Source organism: Primulina huaijiensis, chromosome 3, assembly GCF_012295235.1.
Source record: "Primulina huaijiensis isolate GDHJ02 chromosome 3, ASM1229523v2, whole genome shotgun sequence".
Taxonomy (NCBI): Eukaryota; Viridiplantae; Streptophyta; class Magnoliopsida; order Lamiales; family Gesneriaceae; genus Primulina; species Primulina huaijiensis.
Genome location: NC_133308.1, coordinates 26,823,443 through 26,843,513, shown reverse-complemented (window position 1 = coordinate 26,843,513; position 20,071 = coordinate 26,823,443). Strand labels below are relative to the sequence as shown.

Here is a 20,071-nt window from a genome sequence, read left to right as displayed (position 1 = left end):
GACAGGATGTCCATATGTACATATCTTGCCATTCTGTGAAATCTTTAGTTTATGTTAGAGGCAAAAACTTGTGTGAGACGGTCTCACATGAGACCCACTCTATGTTAGATTTAGAAAATCTCACATCCCTATCGTATTAAAAGATATCTATCTATATCTATATTTATATTATATGATAATTATATATATTAAAAAAATGGATGAACACAATGTTTTTTCATCGTACATGGACAAAATTAACTCTCCATATGTATAAAATATAAGACATCATATAGATATTTTAGTACATTTATTTATAAGCTAGGGAATTATCTCATCTCAAAACCAACACTTAAAAGTTATCTGATTTTTTTTCAAAAAAAATTTATCAATTGTGGTAAACATTTCTATATGAGTAAGAGGTCCATTGGTCCAAATGAGAGGGTAGATTGATAGATGTGTGCGAGTAGACAGAGATCTGAATAAGATGACAGTAAATACTAACTATGGAAGCATACTTCCATAATATTATTGGAGGAGGAGTATTTTATCATAGATGTTAATTTCCATTCCAAAAAAAAACAAGAGAATAAACGTCCAATTATATTATATCCACAAAAAAAATTACACTAAAATAAAAAATGTGGAATAAAATTAAAATAATAACGTCGATATTTTATTTTAGTTTCCCAAATCACTGGATCGAATTTTTATGTTTACAAAAGTCCATTGCACATTTGAACCGGGTTTCATTTCTTTGCGAAGAAAGTTTAAACAGCTCGAAGCCCTTTGAGCACTCCTCCAATTAGGGTTTTAACCTCGTATCCGGCCCCCACCATGGCAAGATCTCCGTCTCTTATGTTTGTTTTGCATAAAATTCAGCTAAATATCGGTGGTTTGTGCCGTATTCAATAAGTATTAACTGATTGTCTTTCATTCTGTAGGCTGATTCTCCTCGTGCACGGTAAAATTTTCTGATTGCTAGTTTTGGCTTCCTTGACATCCTTTTCGATCTTTTTTATCCACTTTAGGATTTTCTGACCAGTTTCTTTCAGTTGAAGGGGATTTATATTTAGGGTTTTCTTTTCGATTATGTGAAAAACATAGTTAAATTGTCATTGTCATGTTGTCTGCTGTTGTCGTCCACGTTGCGAAAAAAAAAAACTCCTTTTTATGGAAATATAACATGTGAAATTCGGGAATTTTCTTATTTTTGGGTTGGGTAGGTGCCATATCTGCCCCTGATGAGGCGTTCATATGTTGCTCAAGGTGAGAATATTTAATGGCTAGAAATTGTAATTTGTTGTGTCTCGTGTTAACTTGAATGAAATAAATTCAAGCTTTTTATATATGGAGAGTAGAACATTTGGGATTTCACCTGAGTACTGCATCCTTTTGTATATTGGCATATTAAAGTGGATTTTCCCGTTTTGAAAAAATGGGGATGAGATCCTCTGTAATTTTGGTCATGGAAAAGAGACAAACCGGCCACTTTTGTGATATAATTGATAATTGATTGTATGTTTAATTTGTCTTGCCCTCCTACTTCAGAATTAAGAAAATTGAGTGGACGAACCAAGTCTGGTTTCAATTCTTATTTATGTAAATATAATGCACCAAACCAGATTGCATCTCACAGTGCTTTGGAAGACATCATATAGGAAAGCGCTCTTATTTATACAGTCTGCTGTTGGTAAAATGTGGCAATACTCTGAGCTTTTGCAAAGGATTTTTATTCTTTGAATCTAGTTTTCAGTCATATCATTTTCAGCTTCTATGCAGCTTTAGTTTTTTCAACTGCCAATGTGATGGCTAATAAGCCTTAAATTATATTTCTCTGTTTAGATTTGATCTGGTAGCCATGGATAGTCTTTTGTTTTCATTTCAAGATCCTTCTTGAGTCTTGACATGTTTCTTTATGCTATGAAAAGATAAATTTAGGCATTTAGCGTTTTCAGTCGCTGTATTTACTGCTACTTTTCATGTTTAAGTGTTTGACCTTTCGTTCTATCTCATTATTGCTTTAGCTATGCACACTCTCCTCCATGGGAAGAAAATATGAAATTGAGGTCAAGGTCGAGGTCTAATTCTCGATCTCGATCTAGATCATGGTCAAGACCAAGGCCCAAGTCTAGGTCCAGATCTGGGTCTAGAGATCGTGGCAGGCAAGTTGCAATATGTGTTATGTTCAGTTTTCCAGTTTTCTCATGTTAAAGATTGTCATTTGATGTATCAATCATAGGTGACATTGTCCTCGATCTGTCCTGCAGAACTGAAGCAGTCAACAAAGGAGACACGCTCTATGTTACGGGACTTTCTACAAGAGTCACTGAGCGAGACCTTGAGGATCATTTCTCAAAAGAAGGAAAGGTGAATTGCTACCTTTTTTTTTCACTTTTGTGAAAATTTGAGACTAACAAACTAGGTATGAGCTTATGTAGCTGAGTTTATTTTAATTTTTAAGCATAATATAAGCGTTTGGAACTTAGTAAGATTTTACAGTAACTTGTATATTCTTAAATTTATTTTTAAAATTAAGCTCTTAATGAAGATTTTTTTAAGTTTAGTGGTTCCACATTCAAACTGGTCATAAGTAAATTATTTCGGTCAAGAGTATTTGATAGATATATTGTGTCTGACTAGAGCCATGATAAATGACCTGTGTCAATAATCCAAATACTTTGTAGGATGTCTTCAATTACACAAACTCTACAATACCAAACCATGATCACAAAAGCCTAGATCTTGGTTTAAGTTGGAAAACCAACTGAATGATTATATAACTAACACAAGACTAAATTTAAGCAAGGTTTTTGATTTCTAGGGTACCGTTCATTTGAAGATTTGAGGATGATGATTCCAAATTCAACACCACAAGATGACAAGAACGAACCTCGATAAGTTCTATTGGTTTGTTCAATAAAAACACAAGAGAAAACTTGCAATTTTGTTGATAATAATAAATGATATATTCCAACCACGTTTGCCTTATTATATATGAAAATCCTAAACTAGCAATGTGATGTGGGCTTAAGCTAAGGTTTAGTTTAGCCCATAAAAATGCCTAATAAAATTATATGGAAATTAAAGGACATGAACAAGTCTAGAGTCCGGAAACAGATGTAATTAGGCTCCTGATATTTTTTGTTAAATAAATGTGGTCCATAACAGTAAAACTTAATTTTAGATTTGAATTAAGTTGATCCAGTTTGGACGTACAGGAATATTCTTTCTAGTTTAGCCTTTGAAATGTCTTAATAGAAATGCTTGTTAATGATAGTGGGTGTCACAACATTGCCTTCTTTATTTAGCTTAGACTTCTTATATCATGTTAATATTTGTTCTCCCCCTATTTTATTATAGGTGAAATCGGTTTTTTTGGTTGTTGAACCACGTTCCCGTGTTTCTCGTGGTTTTGCTTTTGTGACAATGGATTCTGCTGAGGATGCCAACCGCTGTATCAAATACCTAGATCAATCAGTTCTTGAAGGCCGGTACATAACTGTGGAGAGGGTAAGCTGTCTGTCTGTTTAGAAACTGTAACATGGACTATTTAATTCTATGATAGTCTGTTTGACGTGAAGGTTTTCTGGTCATGTTCAGAAGACATTGCGCCAGCTATGTTGGCAGAAATCAAAGATGATGAGTCTATCCATTGGAACAAGCTAAAACAGCTTTGCACTTGCATCTGATCAACTAAATATCAACTATATTGTCCAACAGTTTTACAACCTCAGCAAATACTCTCAAATAAACAACGGTCTTTATCAACATTGTAATCGAGCATTTATGGTATTTCATACCTGGCATTTTTTTAATTTTACCCTTTTTATTGGATTCTGATTCAGGAAAATGAGAAAGAGAGTATCAGTTTCTTAGTAAATCTTTCTGCTATGTTTCTTTTCCTAGATTGGAATAAGTTATTTACATTAATTTTTAAGGTTTTATTTCTCTGCCCTCTTTCTGTGAGATATGCATTGTTTGTATTTCAACTTATTTAGTTGTAGACACTGTTTCACTGGAGTACTTGAAGTGAGGCCATTTATTTCCATGCAGTCCCGGAGGAAACGTGCTAGGACTCCCACCCCTGGTCATTACCTTGGACTCAAAAGCACCCGGGGTGATGGTAAGTTATTTAGTGTAACTTTGTCTTCAGATATCATGAAAACTTTCTCATCATTTGAATGTAAGGTTATCGAGGTGATCGTGCATCATATCGTGGAGGTTCGAGCCGGGATGATTATGGATACCAGAGGTCATCTAGGCGTTCTCCTTATAGAGGTGGACGTGATTACTCTCCGAGGCGTTCTCCATATGGGAGTGGACGTGATTACTCTCCGAGGCATTCACCTGCTGGCAGAAGATCAAGAAGAGACAGGTCATATTCGCCATGACAACTTCAAAATTATCTTTGTGCTTGGCTTCAGTTGAAAGGACGAACATATCAATCATGTTTGTTTTCTAGGACTAGACTTTTTACTTCAAAGAGTTCTTGGTGATGCTTTGTGTTAATTAAGTTAGATTGTCTCCTATTATGTTTTGATGCTTTTTTCTGTTACAGACTTATGGTTATCAAGCTCTATAAGAATGCTATTGCTTGTTTGAATTCATGATTTGTGTTTTTCTTCTGAATCTTTTTGATGAAATGCGGATGGAGCATTGAATCGGCCAAGTCTTCTTAGGCCAATTCTTGATCAGTTAAATGTTTTCCTACGGTTGCTGTTGTATCATTGCAGCTTAGGTTTGGTTCAAGTTTTACTTTATTTTTCCTACATTTGGAGTTCTCTGTTATATACTACTAGATTTATGAATCTCATATGTATTTTATGCGAAAATTGTATATGTTTTCGTATATTTTACAATAATAATAATAATAATAATAATAATAATAATAATATGAGATATTTTTTTCATATGATACGGGCAATCCAGTTCCCCATCTTACAGGACACATGGCAAAATTCGTTCAGTGTGGTAGACGACGAGGCAGTGTCAACGGCAGTATGAATTTCCAAAAGCATACTAGTTTTTAAAATACCATAAAAAGAACCATAAAGTTCATTCTCACGACATTTGCTACTAAACTTATAAAATACATTTTTCGAACTTTTTGTTATTCGATTATTTGTAAAGATTTACTAAAAGTTATAAAATGATAAATATTAATATAAACAGATGTCACTCAGTCTACACGTTTAATCTCAAATTTTTGTAGCCAACATTTCTTTTACAATCAAATTTTCGTAGAAAAAATTCCATTAATAGAAATTAATCCACAGTAGCTGGATATTCCTTGTCAATCTGAGATCAAATTCATACAGGTTGGTGGGAGTAACAAGGTCAAGTTTCAAAATATAATCCTCTTATTCTATAAAAAAGAATCCTAAACAACCTGAATTGTGACAAATTCTCTTTTCATTCATTCGCAGCAATGTGCGGTGTGAACTTCATCAGGGTGAAGAAACGAGTGGAATACTCTTTAACTGGTGTGGTACCATGAATGATAGGTTTGAACTCAACCTCCTAATCTTTGTGATACGGCTTGAAAAAAAGAGACGATGATAGAACTCGGCTTTGAATACGTTGATGGATATGGGGATGTTCGGGATTTACATTTTAGGTGAATGAAAATTGAATAATATATGATATGGGCTTATGAATAAATATAGTATGCCCGAGTTTGTGTCATATTGGAAAATAAAGTTAGTCGGCCACTCGGCCTACAAGTGAGATTTTATAACATATATAGATGACCATAATCGTAAATAGACAAATAAGATATTACAATTTTTCTATATATGTATCAGTATAATTCAAAGCTATATATTTATTTATTTATGAGATTTTTTTTTATACAATTTTTCTATATATGTATCGGTATAATTCAAAGCTATATATTTATTTATTTATGTTTTAAAGTAAAGAGATGCATTTTATATGAGTCCTTCTGGGAGCAATTATTTGGTTTTCGTATTTTGTTTCATATTTATGATTATATCATAAACAATCATTAATTTTTTGATAAATAAAAAATTAGTCATTTATAAGATATATCTAAATAGTCAAAAATAGATTATCATTAAAGATGACTGAAATACTTAGACTGATCAGAATATTTATTTTTTTAGTGCATGTTATTTTCAAATTGAATCAAAATTATATATAATACATTTTAAAATTTAAATATATGGAAAAATTTATATACAGAAAAGTTAAATTTAAAAAAATACAAATATTAGAATATTAATAAGAATAATAGTAAAATGAAGAAAGAGAAGACGTAGATTCGAACATTATCATTTTATAAAAAAAATTGAATGGTAAATTTGCGACACTTGAAACAAACTTTTCATCGCCTGAATTGAAACTGGATTGTCTAAGGCAACCTGGCATTGCCTCCGGCGAAGCGCTGTTGTGCGCCTAGCTCTAATCATCGCTCGAGAATATTATGGCGTTTATCGATGAGTTCGGTTCGATTTATGCAATTTACATTTTTCTTCGCTTCTTTGTTTTAGAAATATATAATCTAATAACCAAACTGTTTTTCTTTGATTCGACATTATATTGACGCAGTGCATCGTTGTTAAATTGGTAAAAAAACTAAAATTTACAAAATAAATAAAGATAATGAACAAAAACTAAATTTTGATATTATAAGGGATCATGATGACCCGTCTCAACAAAAAGTAAGACCAAAATTGCAATTTACCAATGAAGAAACGGGCATGAAAATTTAATTTATTAGTGGAAAGGAAATAAGAATATACCGGAGAACATCAATATTAGCAAAGAGTGCGGCGTTTCTGTTAATTCAGTTTTCATTCCGCCATTTCCAATTTCTTCATTTGACTCGTTCACCATTCAATTCCATACTTCTCTATTGCTTCGAATCCCCTTCTACGTGCCTCCCTCTCTGTTAGGCAAGCGCCTCCTCTGAAATCCTCGAATTTCATATGTTTTAATGGTTTCTGTTTTTTATTGTTCCAAGATTTGTTTTATGGCAGGAGATCAAATCGATCTGAATTTTACTGAAGTGGGTTTTCAGTGTTAATACTGATATTGATGGAGAAGGCTGATCCTGCACAGAAGCTGTACAACAGAATGCGGCTGTGGGAATTCCCGGATCAATACGTGATCGAGCCTACTGATGGATCTTCCGCCTCCCTTTTGGCAATCAGTTGCGTTGACGGCTCCATGAATCTTATTGGTAATGTATTGATTTTCTAGGACATTTTCTTTTTCTTTTGTTGTTTGTTGTTGTATACTGATTAAATTTTATTTTCCGATGGTTTATTATTCAGATGAAATACCTCAGTGCAGCTCGCTTCGCGTTCCTCAAATTCGGACCATATTTGGCGTGATTGGGATGCTCAAGCTGGTGGCTGGCAAGTTTTTAACTTTACTAATTTTTTGCAATGAATGATTTTGTGGGTATTGAGGTCGTTTCCTCTGTACTCTTGTATCATCTTGATAGATGTTCAAATGGTTTGTTTCCCTGTATGGTTCCACGAGCCGTGCTTCATAGGTTATTATTGATGATGGTCCTTGTTCCTTTTGGATATCATATATTGTTGCATGAATTTTACAGAAAACTTGAGTTAGGTACTTAAAGGGTGAATGTTTTTAGATCAAGATGGGTGGATGATTTTTCCCCCCCATGATGATGTAAAAGATGTAATCTCCTATTATATGATGAAAATATACCAATTGCTTGGTCAGCGAGTCTATATCATCAGATTTTTGCAATGATGGTTTTGTTCTGGGAGGTCTTCAAGCCTTTTAAGTGATTTTTTTTATCATCATGTGGATCTATTGCATCTATGGGCTTTCTATTGATGTGGTAAATCTGAGTGAGCTGGAAAGTCACCAGTTGGAAATTTCATCTAGCCACTATTGTAACCATTGCCACCATTGCTGCTAGGACATGCTGAGAATGACATAGATTAAGCCTGCTTCAGAATTGAGGATGGATGTGGAGGCTAATTATTTGGGTCAATAGTAGGACCTCAAGTTTTTCAATTAATTTTGCCAGGAGGTGTAATGGATTTGAGATTTGAGGGAACTTGTTGCTGGCCTTATTTTCCTTTTTCCTTTTTGCTTTTCGGTTGGTGTCCGAGTTGGTGAAGTAGGTGATCGCTGGACCAATTATCAGGAGTTCGATTCTCTTTACTAACACTTTCTCAGTCGAGCATGTTACACAAGTTTTGCCTAATGTTGCTTACCTGGCTAGTGTGTTTGCAAACAATTGTGTTTGTCCGAAGGTTTACCCGGTGCGCACCGATGGGTAGCGTCTACAGGTTCCATCATCACAAAAAAAAATCATAGTTTAACATAGTAAGTTTGAGATTATATGGGAACTGTATAGAATTTTAATAAATCCACCTTGGCAAGTTGTGTAGAAGTACGTGTGATATTTTTTCTCCTTTCTTGTGTGACAATCACAAAGATAGGATTTTCTGTAAATAATAAATAACAATTCCAAAACTTTGTTATTTCGTTTCATGGTTTATTTGTTTCCATGATCTCAGTGCTAATATCTCTTACCTTTTCAGGGTCATATTTGTTCGTGATTACTGAACGTGAATGTGTTGGATCTTATTTGGGTTATCCTATCTTTAAAATTAAATCAATGAAGGTTTTTCCTTGTGATCATTCTCTCAAGAATTCTCCGGAAGAACAGGTTTATACTACCCAAGTTTTTTTTCATCCATGTTTGTAGCTTAAGTATGATGTTTCCATACTGAAAACCTTCTGTTGTCCAGAAAAAGATGGAGAGCGAGTTTTCACACTTGCTAAATGTTGCAGAGAGGACTATTGGTCTATATTTTTCCTATGATGTGAATATAACGTTGAGGTATTATATCATAAATGTATGCCAACAAGTTTCCTGTGAGCGATTTCCTCATCATTGACACATAGCAAAAAGCTTGATAGCATGCACAAAATGTGGCTTAGACTAGGATTGCAACTGATAACACATGTCTATTTATGAATTTTTGGGTGAAAAATCTAGATTACATTGATTACCAAAACAAAAGGATATTATGCACGGGGCTTTATACACGACTAAACAGTATATAACAAGCTTTACTCTTTATATGGATAAACAACTTGGCATTTGCCACCATCTATCCAAAATATGAATGATTCATAAATTGTGTGAAAATATTTCATTCACTTATCGGTTCTTGTTTGGAAATTCTAGCTGTTTATTTTCATGATTTTATTTATCTTCTCGACAGTTATGTGTGCTTCCTACTTGAGTGGCTAAATCTGCAACCTGTTTAATGAACAAGCGTTTGTAAAAAGCTAAGACTAAGAAGTATGTGCTGTTAAATCTTTATTTTGTATTGGCAGTACCATTTTGCAGTTTTTGGGATAGTTTGTATAAGTTTTTCAGATTTAAGATCAAAGCACTTTCTATCTCTCGATCCATTCTCTAAGCTTACAATCCAACTGACAGAGAAATGGCTAGCCAAATTTTTCCTACGAATTTCCCTAGACAAAGCAATTTTTAAACTATTCATTGGTAAGATATAGAAAACAAGAACCTATTATTCATCATTGATGATGCGATTTCTTTTTGTATACTTTGGGTCATCAAGTGTGTATGTTGTGAAGAACGTGGTAGCTGCAAATAATTATATTTGTTTACTCTATTTGTACAACGTGTCTAATACAACTGGCGCAAAAATATAATCCTCCCCACTTTTCATACATGATGCCTTATTGAAATGGGTTGATGGGATTAAAGTTTTCCTTTCTTTCTTTTGATATAGATGATATCTCTTTCTTGTGAATTCAAATTTGCTACTTAGTTAATTATTGCCTATTTCCTCTTATGCATAATCATTTTCTTTATTTCTGCTGAGGTATGTTTCTAGTATATATCTGGTTTATTCAAAGTTTTTTTTGGGTGACTAGAAGGCGCTAAAATTTTTCGTTGATAATATCTTAAACATGTGTTGATACTTTTAGCAATCAATTTGAGTTAATAAATTTTGGATCTTCTTGCAGTGCACAGCGGTTGCATGATTTAGGCGACGAATCAAAGTTGCTTCCTCTCTGGAGACAAGTAAATTTTATCTCAACATTATGACATGCTTGTGTTCCATGGACTGTTTATAAAAATGTAGATTACACTCATTAGCTTCTGCTCCTCGCATATCTTTGTTTAATGACCTTATTTCACTGTTACTACGTGTGTGACATTTAGTATCTCAGATATGTCACAACTTAATTTTTTCTACAGGCAGATCCTAGATTTCTCTGGAACAGCTATATGTTGGAAGTGCTTATAGATAACAAGGTCTTCCCGACTGAATTAAATTAGTTATTTATATTCTTTCATAGGAAACATCCTTTTGATATCATAATAACTGAATGCTATTACCTTATGCAGCTTGACCCATACTTACTTCCTATTATGCAAGGCAGTATCCTTTGAAGTGCACCTCGTTTTACCTTATTTCAGCAGTCTGCTCCATTAATCTTCGATATGAAGTTGAGTCTTAACTGGTCATCAGGTTTTCAAAACTTTCAGGCTGCCATTGTGAAAGATATCCTTGATGTTACACTGATTGCACGAAGATGCACAAGGAGAACAGGTATTGAGACAACTGTAGTTTTCATAGTCTTGTCCCTCCACCTCTGTCCTCTTCCTTCTGACTTGATGTATTTGTTGTTTATTGCCCTTTAGACCTTCACCAAGGTGCTGTGGATATTTTGTTAGTTGTATTTAAAATTCCTTTAAATGCCTATTTGGGTCACATTGTGTGATTTGTCTTATATACACATTGTTCAGACTTTTGTTTAGTTTACATGATGTCTTATATTTCCCGTTGGTTCAAATTTTGCCTCCCCGAAGGCACCCGCATGTGGAGAAGAGGGTCTGATTCTGATGGGTTTGTTGCAAACTTTGTGGAAACTGAACAAATCATTCAACTTAATGGGTACACCGCATCATTTATTCAGGTGATCCCCATAGTTCTGCAATGAATTTATGGTCACGAATAGGTTCATTTTTATATTTGTAAATTTAGCAGCTGAAATTAAACTTTTTAGAGCTGGGATTTCGAGTATCTTTTACTGTGCTTCATTTTTACATTATATCATTTATACTTCTGACTTTGATTTTTTTTCTTTATTGAAATGTTAATTTCTGAGTTGAACAGACTTAATCCTGGGATAATTATTTTGTTCCATAATCATTTATTTGCATGAATTGCTGAGCATAAGCTTATGTTTCAACTATCACCAGGATGAGCCTCATGCTGTAAATGAAAATATAGCAATGGCTTAGAGCCTTTAAAGGAAGGCATCAGTATTGGGTGTCAGATCTGTAGATTCTGATAAGATATGTTACTTTATGCTGCACATCCGGAATAGAAATTGAGGGTCACATGATGACCCCAAGTGTCAGATGAGTCTGAAACATATGTTATTCATATTAACCCTATTTATTAGATGGCATTCAATTAACATCATTATAGAAACCATCACAAGGGTGGTAATACGAATCAACAACCATCTACTAAGTTGTATCCAATACCTAAATATATGGATGAAGATACACTTTATAGTAGACCTGACCGTGTATTTTTTTTCCTGGAGTCATAATCCGAAACTGGATCTGTTTCTTGAAAACCGAAACTAAAACATTTTTCTGTTCTGTTCCAAAACTGGAACCAGAACTAAGGTCTTACGGTTTGATTCCGATTCTTAAAAATAAGAAAATCAAAACTGGAACCATAACGTAAAACCATTATTAAATTTTAAAATCATGTGGTATATGCACACAATTTAATTAATATATAATCAAATAGTTGATGTATATACTTCAATTTGACCTTTATTTTTATACACGGTAAGCATAACATTAAATATCCGTGATATTTTATAATATAATTATCAAATAATTAAATTTAATTAGTTTGATTAACTTATGAGTTGTATTGCTGTTTTTTCCTTGATGAATAAAACTTGAATAATAATTTTCAATTCAAAACGTAACCCAATCGAATTGTGAACCATTAGGAACCAGAACTAAAACCATATCTAAGCTATTTGGTTCTGGTTCCACATTTAATTGGAATTGGGACCATTTGTTCTAGAATCAGAATTGTCGGGTTGGAACCATAGTCAGACCCACATTTTAGAGTGAAAATAGCTGGCAAGCATTGGATCTTATCTTAGGTTATTTGAAACGATCATGAGTGAGTAGGTTGCTTATGACTCCCGTGCGATGGTGGATGACTAGAACCCATGTTCGTTTCAAATAACCTACGATCAGATGAAGATCCCATGCTTGTCAGAAATTCGTAGTATGATTAATTAAATTACAAGTAGTGCAGTCTGCTTCCTACAAAGAACATATTGTTTTTCTGCATGTTTTCCAAAATTGGGACCTATTTTGAAGAGTACAATGTGACAAAAGCATGCATTTGAGTGACTCAATGATTTGACAACCTCTATTTGACCCTATTGGGCATCCATTTGCTACCCTTGATTATAAAAGTTTGTCCTCAGGATGAAAGGATTTGATTTGGGGAGAGAGTTGAAGAATGAATTTAAAAGGACATCCATGTTTGGTGCATTTCAAATCCATCACAATTACCATTACATTTACATAACTTAACAAATGAGTGAATTTGAAATTATCAACATAATTTCATCCAAACAATCAAATAGATTTGAAATACATGGCTTCAAATCCCTTGATCTAAGTGCACCCTATAGATTTTGTGTGGATTAAATATTCAAAATCTGATATGAAGATCCTTTGGCTAGTACATTGGTTCATCCTGTTGGTAGAAGTTGAATCCTGTGATCATATATGAGGTGAATGGTGATGATCATTTTGTGTGTATGAATGGTAGTTTGTCAGGCCAATATTTAAGTTCATTCATTTTTTTAGATTTTGTTGTCCTTTACTAATGCATTACATCATTTTTGCTGGTAATTTGTTCTTGTAGGTCCGAGGGTCAATCCCATTACTTTGGGATCAAATTGTTGATTTGAGATACAAGCCTAAATTTGAAATTGTGAGACCTGAGGAAGCAGTGAGTAGTCTCCAGATTTTAATGTTCTGAAATCGTACCTATGCATATTAGTAGTATATTATTTCTGTTTAGTTAAATTCTTCCGGTCCTCAATATCTGTAGCCTAGAGTAGTTGAGCGACACTTTTTGGATCTAAGAAAGAAATATGGAAATGTTCTAGCAGTTGATCTTGTCAACAAGGTACCTAAAAATTCCATGTCCTTTATAACTTCCCATGAAATATATTTATGTGCTGGTATTCTCGGTAGATTGTCCTTTTCTTCTGCTTTTTAACAGCATGGAGGTGAGGGACGCTTATGTGAAAAGTTTGGCGAATCTATGCAAAATGTTGTTAGTGATGATATAAGGTAAGATGTACTCACCCAATCTTGTCAATTTTACCATCCAATTATCACATTAATGCAATCTGACTTTTTTCAAAACTTTATAATGTTTTGCAGATATCTTCACTTCGATTTTCATAAAGTATGTGGCCATGTTCATTTTGAACGCCTTTCCATTCTTTATGATCAAATCGAGGATTTTCTCATTAAGAACAGGTATTTCTCCATTCCAGAGGGACGTATGATTGTTGCTTCATATAGAGTTTGTACACTTTATGTCAACTTGTGATAAGAATTTTGAGAAGGTATGGTTTCCTGAGCTTGTTATGAAATAAAACAGTGCTGTGCATAGCACTCTCCCATAACCAAATAGGAAACATATATTAATCAATACATCAAAATAGGAAAAACAAACATAGGCGCTCCATTTAATCAAGGATTTCATTAAACAAAATTATGTATCATATTCTCGTTTTCAACACAAATAAACTTTGCTTTACTTACAATTTATACTGTCCAGTTTTTGGATATTAGTTTATACATGAACTCCTTCAAAGAGATAATCACCATATTAATTTGGTTTATCATGTTATGGATAGTTCTTATTAAATTCTTTGAAATCTGGGATTGCTTTGTAGTGTATATTAAACTCCTTTTAAGTATTGAATATACTTACTGAAACATGTCAACACTCAGCGGTTAGTCATTTTCTGATATTAGATTATATGGTTGTGTTGCTCAAATTCTTTGCGACTTTATTGGAAATTATAGGTACCTTTTGTTAAATGGAAAGGGGGATAAAGCTGAGGGGCAAGTTGGAATTGTGAGGACAAATTGCATTGACTGCTTGGACCGTACAAATGTCACCCAGGTATAATTTCTTTTTTGTTTTGACTTGCAATCTAATTTTTATACCTGAGCTTATACAAATCCTGCAGGGTAGGAAATCACTTGTCTTTTCCTCTTTCTTTTACCACTTTTTTGAAGAGAAATGTGAAAAATATGCGCATAAACCTGAAATTCTATCCATGAGAACTGAAAATAAATCCAATTTCTCTAAGATGTTTTTTAACATGTTCTTTTTGTTCCAAAAAGAAATATAAACAGTTGATATCATTGTTTATCCGGTAACTGTCATTCATGATTTACCTTCTTTGTAAGAAAAAGAATGTCATGCTGGAGAAAATAATGTGAGGGTCTAAACATGTCGTAAACATTCTATGTTTGAGGTTGCAAATTCGTTGAGTTCTACTAGTTTGAGAGGTAATATTTGTAGAATTGGAACAAGTTCCATATCAGTTATTTCTGAGAACTCCCTGCTGGACTTGGGACAAGTTCTGATTTTGATTGTTTGGGGCACTGCCTGTGAAGGTATGGACTGTAGTGCATCTATGGAATACGAATTCAAGTACGACAATCGAACTAAGTTGTACTTCAATGGATGGAGTGCATTTAAGGTATGGACTGTAGTGCATCTATGGAATACGAATTCAAGTACGACAATCGAACTAAGTTGTACTTCAATGGATGGAGTGCATTTAACACGTTCAATACCTATGGCGAGATTATATCATATCCCCCTGCTTTTTAAATGAATAGAGATTTGGTGTAGGTTCTTATATGGCTCGAAAGAAAATCATTATTGGTGCAAGTTATACTCTTAACAACAACCAATGACAAATTTTAACTAGGCTGCAGTTTGCACTCTACTACATTATTTATGCATTTATCAATTGATTAAATATTTTTTCTGATGAATCTAGTGGAATGTCTTGGCTTAAACATCACTTTTACTTCGTTTCTGGTGAGAATGTCACTTGCTATCTGATACAGTTAAAACCTAGGAATAAAATCCATTTGTTCAATAGCTTTCAGCAAATCTTTTTTCATCGTTTTTTATTGTTCGCAGAGCATGATAGCGCGTAAAATGCTTGAGTTTCAACTCCGCAGACTTGGTGTTTTTAGTGCCGAGGAAACTATTGCCACACATCCCAATTTCGATGAAAGCTTCAAATTTTGTCAGTACCACTTTTACTTGGATAAATTTTTTAAAGGCTTGCTAATTTTTATTAGCTTCACTGGCAATTATGAGGATTTGATATTGATGTTTTTCTCACAATATAAATTGCTTATTCTTCTCGCACGTTTCTCTTACCTCAAATTTATTTTTCAGTGTGGGCTAACCATGGGGATGACATAAGCATCCAGTACTCTGGTACTCCAGCCTTAAAAGGAGATTTTGTCAGGTACCTTTTATACCTAGTTATTTTCTACTTAAATTTTATTCTGTAAACTCAATAATTTGACTTGATTTTTGACTGCATTTCTGATAAGCATTGATGTTTACTTGTCATATATGACGACTAAATTGGCAGGGAAGCTGTGAACTATTAATTATGCTCCATTTCTTGTTGATCTATGGAACCACTTCATAAAAATTAACAATCAATCAATATATATTGGCTCTTATTATCTTCCTGAAATATTTTGGTGCTTCTAACTAAAGAGCCTGAATATTTTTAAAAAAATGATTTTGCTCCACGACTCCCACCCTTAGATTAATGAATGCCAAGACATACATCAATATGAATCTGGCTGCGGGGGCTACCTCCCAATATGCTTATTCACTTTCTTTTCACTTTAGCAGCAATAGTAGATATGTATTTATGGATCAATTGACCAAGCTAGTTCTAAAGCTATTTGTGGACAATACATCTCAACCTGTAATCAGCTTGAGTTTTGCACTTGTTTTGGGAATATAAGAAACAAATAAGTTCATTTCAGAACCCTTTCTCATTTATTCCCATCTCCCTTTACTTTATGTTCTTTTTAGACCAAAAATCGATTTGCTATATTTTTTGATGATTCACCATTAATATTAATGTGGCAACAATGTGAAATTTATTTTTCTAGTTGATGTTTTCCTTTACCTTCAGGTTTGGGCATAGGACAATGCAAGGTATTATGAAAGACGGTTGGAATGCTCTCATGCGTTACTACTTAAACAACTTCTGTGATGGCACAAAGCAGGTTTACATACTTGCCTCTCTGTTATTTGTGGCTAGCAGATCGTTGAACTTGTACAAGTGCTCAGCTATCATTCTTTGGTTTTATTATCTAATAGCATGCTAGTGATTTCTTATCTTGCTGACTCATGGTTCTTGATGGATTTCTCTGGTTAATGTTTTTGCTTCGTTTGTGTACAAATTTTGCTGCCATGAATTTAATGATTCTGTTTCAAAATTTTCTTGGAACATTAAATATGTATTGATTTGTTCTTTCAATTTTTAGGATAAATATGATGGCTCGTAGAAAATTATGCCTACAGTTTTAACGTAAATGTATCTCGGCATAAGATTATTAGGCACCGAAATTCCTTTTTCAACTTACTTAATTTTCATCTGAAATGCTGATAATTTTCTTTTCTTCATTTTTCTGAAGGATGCAATAGATTTATTACAAGGACATTATATCGTTTCTGTTTCCCGAAGCATCCCTCCTACCACGCAGAAAGGTGGCATTGAGGCTATAGCTGTAAGCTATCCATCCAGTTACCACCTTAACCCCATTTTCTTCCACAGGCATTGATAAAAAATTAGTTTCCTTCTGATTGTGATGGTACTCTACTCTAGTTTTCTTATGATATCATTTTATAACAAGTATGCTTTATGCTATTCCATTCTGCAGTCATTTCCACTAGCTTTATCGGTGATTATGACTGGATTCTTCTTTGCTACAATTTCACTAAGACGAGGTAAGAGGGCAATCGTATCGACTATTTCTTTTCACTATTAATTTTTCACTTGTTCTCTTAGTTGCTTTGAGAAGTGTGAGTTGCAATAACCCTATTTTTGGAAATGTTCAATTTTGAACGAAACACCGAGCATACAAGTTCAATACCAGGTTTCCAATAACCCTATTTTTGGAAATGTTCAATTTTAAACTTCTTATACAATAATCAACAAGGAGTGAAATATCTCAGCCTTACAACAATTAATCAAGCAATAATCAGCGAGGAGCGAATCTCTAAGTCTTACAACAATTAAGCTCGATACTTGGTTTCGCAGCTTAGAGACAATATCTTTTGGATACTCGAATAATTCATGTTTGCTCTCGAATCATTCATTACTTCGGTTTTTCAATAGCTTTCAACTCTGAATTTCTTTGGCTATTTATAGATGTGGATAAGGTTATTCTACAAGGTTCAAATATCCACTTGACATCATCTAATTGAATACACAAATTATGCGACTGTGTATTATACCGGTAATGATGACTATACTAACTTGCAGAGTTAGTCAACAGTTTTTTTCCTACAGCTCGATTCAGCATAAAATTTTTAAGTTAATTTTTTCCAAAAATATCATTACGATATTGATCGGAATTTCTGGACTCACATCCTTGCTGAAATTCTTTGTCTGATGAAACCATAAGTCTTGTGAGGAGAAAAACTTTGTCTATGCCGATTTAATTATCTGTTTGGCATACTTGTCTTTGTTGAAAGACAGCTTCTCTAAGTAGTTGAACTCTTCGGCTTTACTTTTGTTGAAATGCCTTTGCCGGTCAGACTCTTCGCTGTCTTATGTCAATATTGAAAAATACCTTTGCTGAACTTCGAATATCATATCCCGACTTTACTTCTTCGATTGCTACAATCGATTCTTGAACTGCTCGTGTTTTTCGAAATTTGTGTTGCTAACTATCATTCTTGTTCTTTACTCTCTGCCGATTCTATCATATCTGAAATTGATCGTCTAAGCTAGAATCCTTGCTTAGCTTCAGTCTCTTGACTTGGCGGTAGTTTACAATTCTAAGATTTTGTTTTCACAATGTAGCTAACAATTATAATTACATCTAGTTCCTCCTAGATTATGGGTGATTGTTAAATTTTATAGTTACTATCATACAGATGTGTTGCATGTAAAGGCACGACTCTATGCATATGTTCAGTAAAAATGATAAGGCTACGTATTTGAAAACCATTTGCCAATTGTGATTGAAGTCGTGATTTATTCAATATCCTCTTGGAAGTTGATACAAATTCATTTATTTGCGTATCTGTCTGCAGTTCAATATAACATGTGGAACTTACTGTTTTCAATCATGTGGGCAAGCATGAGTTTGGGTATCGCAGCATTTGTGAGGGCCAATGGTCGAACTTTCTGTAATCGTCCTCGTTTACACCAACCTAGGCGTTGATTCTGAGTCCAATGTCATGCAAAATTGCAACACTAAGTGCTAACTATTATGTTCATGGTAAATTCAATGGTTAGTTTTTGTGTTTCAAATATGTCACTTATCATTTTAGTTGTTATCCGATATATAGTAGCTTTTTTTTTATTATATTTCAATTTGAACAAGTAGTATTTTATGTCAAACTGTTGTCTTGAAAAAATTAATCCTCCAGCGGTACTTTATTATTATTATTTGCACTTCTATTTAAGATTACACTGCACTTGCTAACGCATACTCAACAAGCATCAATCAACGAAGCCGAATATTAGACAGTGCTGATTATGATAAAAGGGAAGAGTGGAGCGAGCTCGGGCGGACATTTATTAATCCCATGTTTGGTACATAATACGAAAGCCCGATTCTTCTCTATGGGCCTGTCTCGTCTCCAATCAGTTTATTTTTTGTTAAAACTGAAAGGGTTGAGCATTTATTTTTTGTTTTAATATTTTTTTCAAATAAGGAGTCGGGCTTTTTGACCCTGGCCCTTTTATTATATTTTTTTTTGTTTTAATATTATTTGAAATAATGAATCATCCTCTTTAACCCCGACACCTCCATCGTAGAACTTGTTTTAATATTTTCCAAAATAAAACCAAGGTTCTTTCATTTTATTTTTCGTATTAATATTTATTATTTAATTAAGGATTTGGGCTCATTAACCTCATCTCTTTCATTATATTTCTTGTTCAATCATCTACTTAATTTTACTTTTTGTTTTAATATTATTCTAAAAGAAGGAGTCGATCATATGATCATTATATTAACGATTTTACTTATTATTTTTTTTCTCAATCGATTTAAAACATCCACACACTTTTAATACAGTAAGTTCACTTACCTCGAACTCAAATTCGTGTCGTGGAATACTAGCGTGAACCATCATCTATCATCAATTTTACGGCAAAACTTAAGAATTATTTATCTCAATAAACCTTAAATATCTATGCTGCAAAATATCCTGTAGCCATGCGCTCTTTCATGGTGTCGATAGTGAATTAAGGGTACGGTGTCACATCTATTACTCATTCTACAAGCCTCGAATGAATCCCACAAACAGATTTTTTGTTCTTTTTGTATTTCAATCACGTGCACACTTTAAATCCTTGGAAATAACTGGTAAAGATCCAAAAATTTCTTATTGAGAGAATATTTTTTTTATGTAATTTGTTGTGTGTATTTTTGTAGTCTTTGTTGTTTTTGTGACAACTGAAAACTACATATATTTATATGTTTTTCAGCTTCACCAACAAGAATCTTATTTCACCTCAATTTTGGATGCACTTATTTGATATGTCAATATTTCCATATCAAATAATATATTATGAGATATATTTGATACAAATAATCTTACATTGTTGTATATTAAATACACCAAACCAAAAAAATTGCAATATATCTAGTAATACTAATGTGATCGGTCAATATAGATTAGTTAATAAAAAATAATACTAAGGTACAACAAATATATCGTAC

General features: G+C 33.4%; 2 protein-coding genes across 2 annotated transcripts; both read left to right on the top strand.

The window, feature by feature from the left end:
- Nucleotides 1-707: 707 nt before the first annotated feature.
- LOC140974205 (uncharacterized RNA-binding protein C25G10.01-like) lies at nt 708-4,589 on the top strand. Its single transcript, XM_073437523.1, has 7 exons — nt 708-819; nt 924-943; nt 2,007-2,144; nt 2,250-2,349; nt 3,343-3,492; nt 4,036-4,105; nt 4,171-4,589. The coding sequence occupies exons 1-7, from the start codon at nt 817-819 to the stop codon at nt 4,371-4,373; spliced, it is 684 nt and encodes a 227-aa protein (XP_073293624.1). The 5' UTR covers nt 708-816; the 3' UTR covers nt 4,374-4,589.
- A 2,120-nt stretch (nt 4,590-6,709) lies between these two features.
- LOC140974204 (phosphoinositide phosphatase SAC7-like) lies at nt 6,710-18,786 on the top strand. Its single transcript, XM_073437521.1, has 21 exons — nt 6,710-6,899; nt 6,984-7,186; nt 7,281-7,364; nt 8,532-8,659; nt 8,742-8,833; nt 9,997-10,054; nt 10,232-10,288; nt 10,382-10,415; nt 10,506-10,586; nt 10,847-10,953; nt 12,954-13,040; nt 13,143-13,220; nt 13,317-13,387; nt 13,481-13,579; nt 14,135-14,234; nt 15,273-15,381; nt 15,537-15,609; nt 16,300-16,393; nt 16,805-16,897; nt 17,051-17,117; nt 18,432-18,786. Exons 2-21 carry the CDS (start codon nt 7,042-7,044, stop codon nt 18,560-18,562), a joined length of 1,788 nt encoding a protein of 595 aa, XP_073293622.1. The 5' UTR covers nt 6,710-6,899; nt 6,984-7,041; the 3' UTR covers nt 18,563-18,786.
- Nucleotides 18,787-20,071: the final 1,285 nt, after the last annotated feature.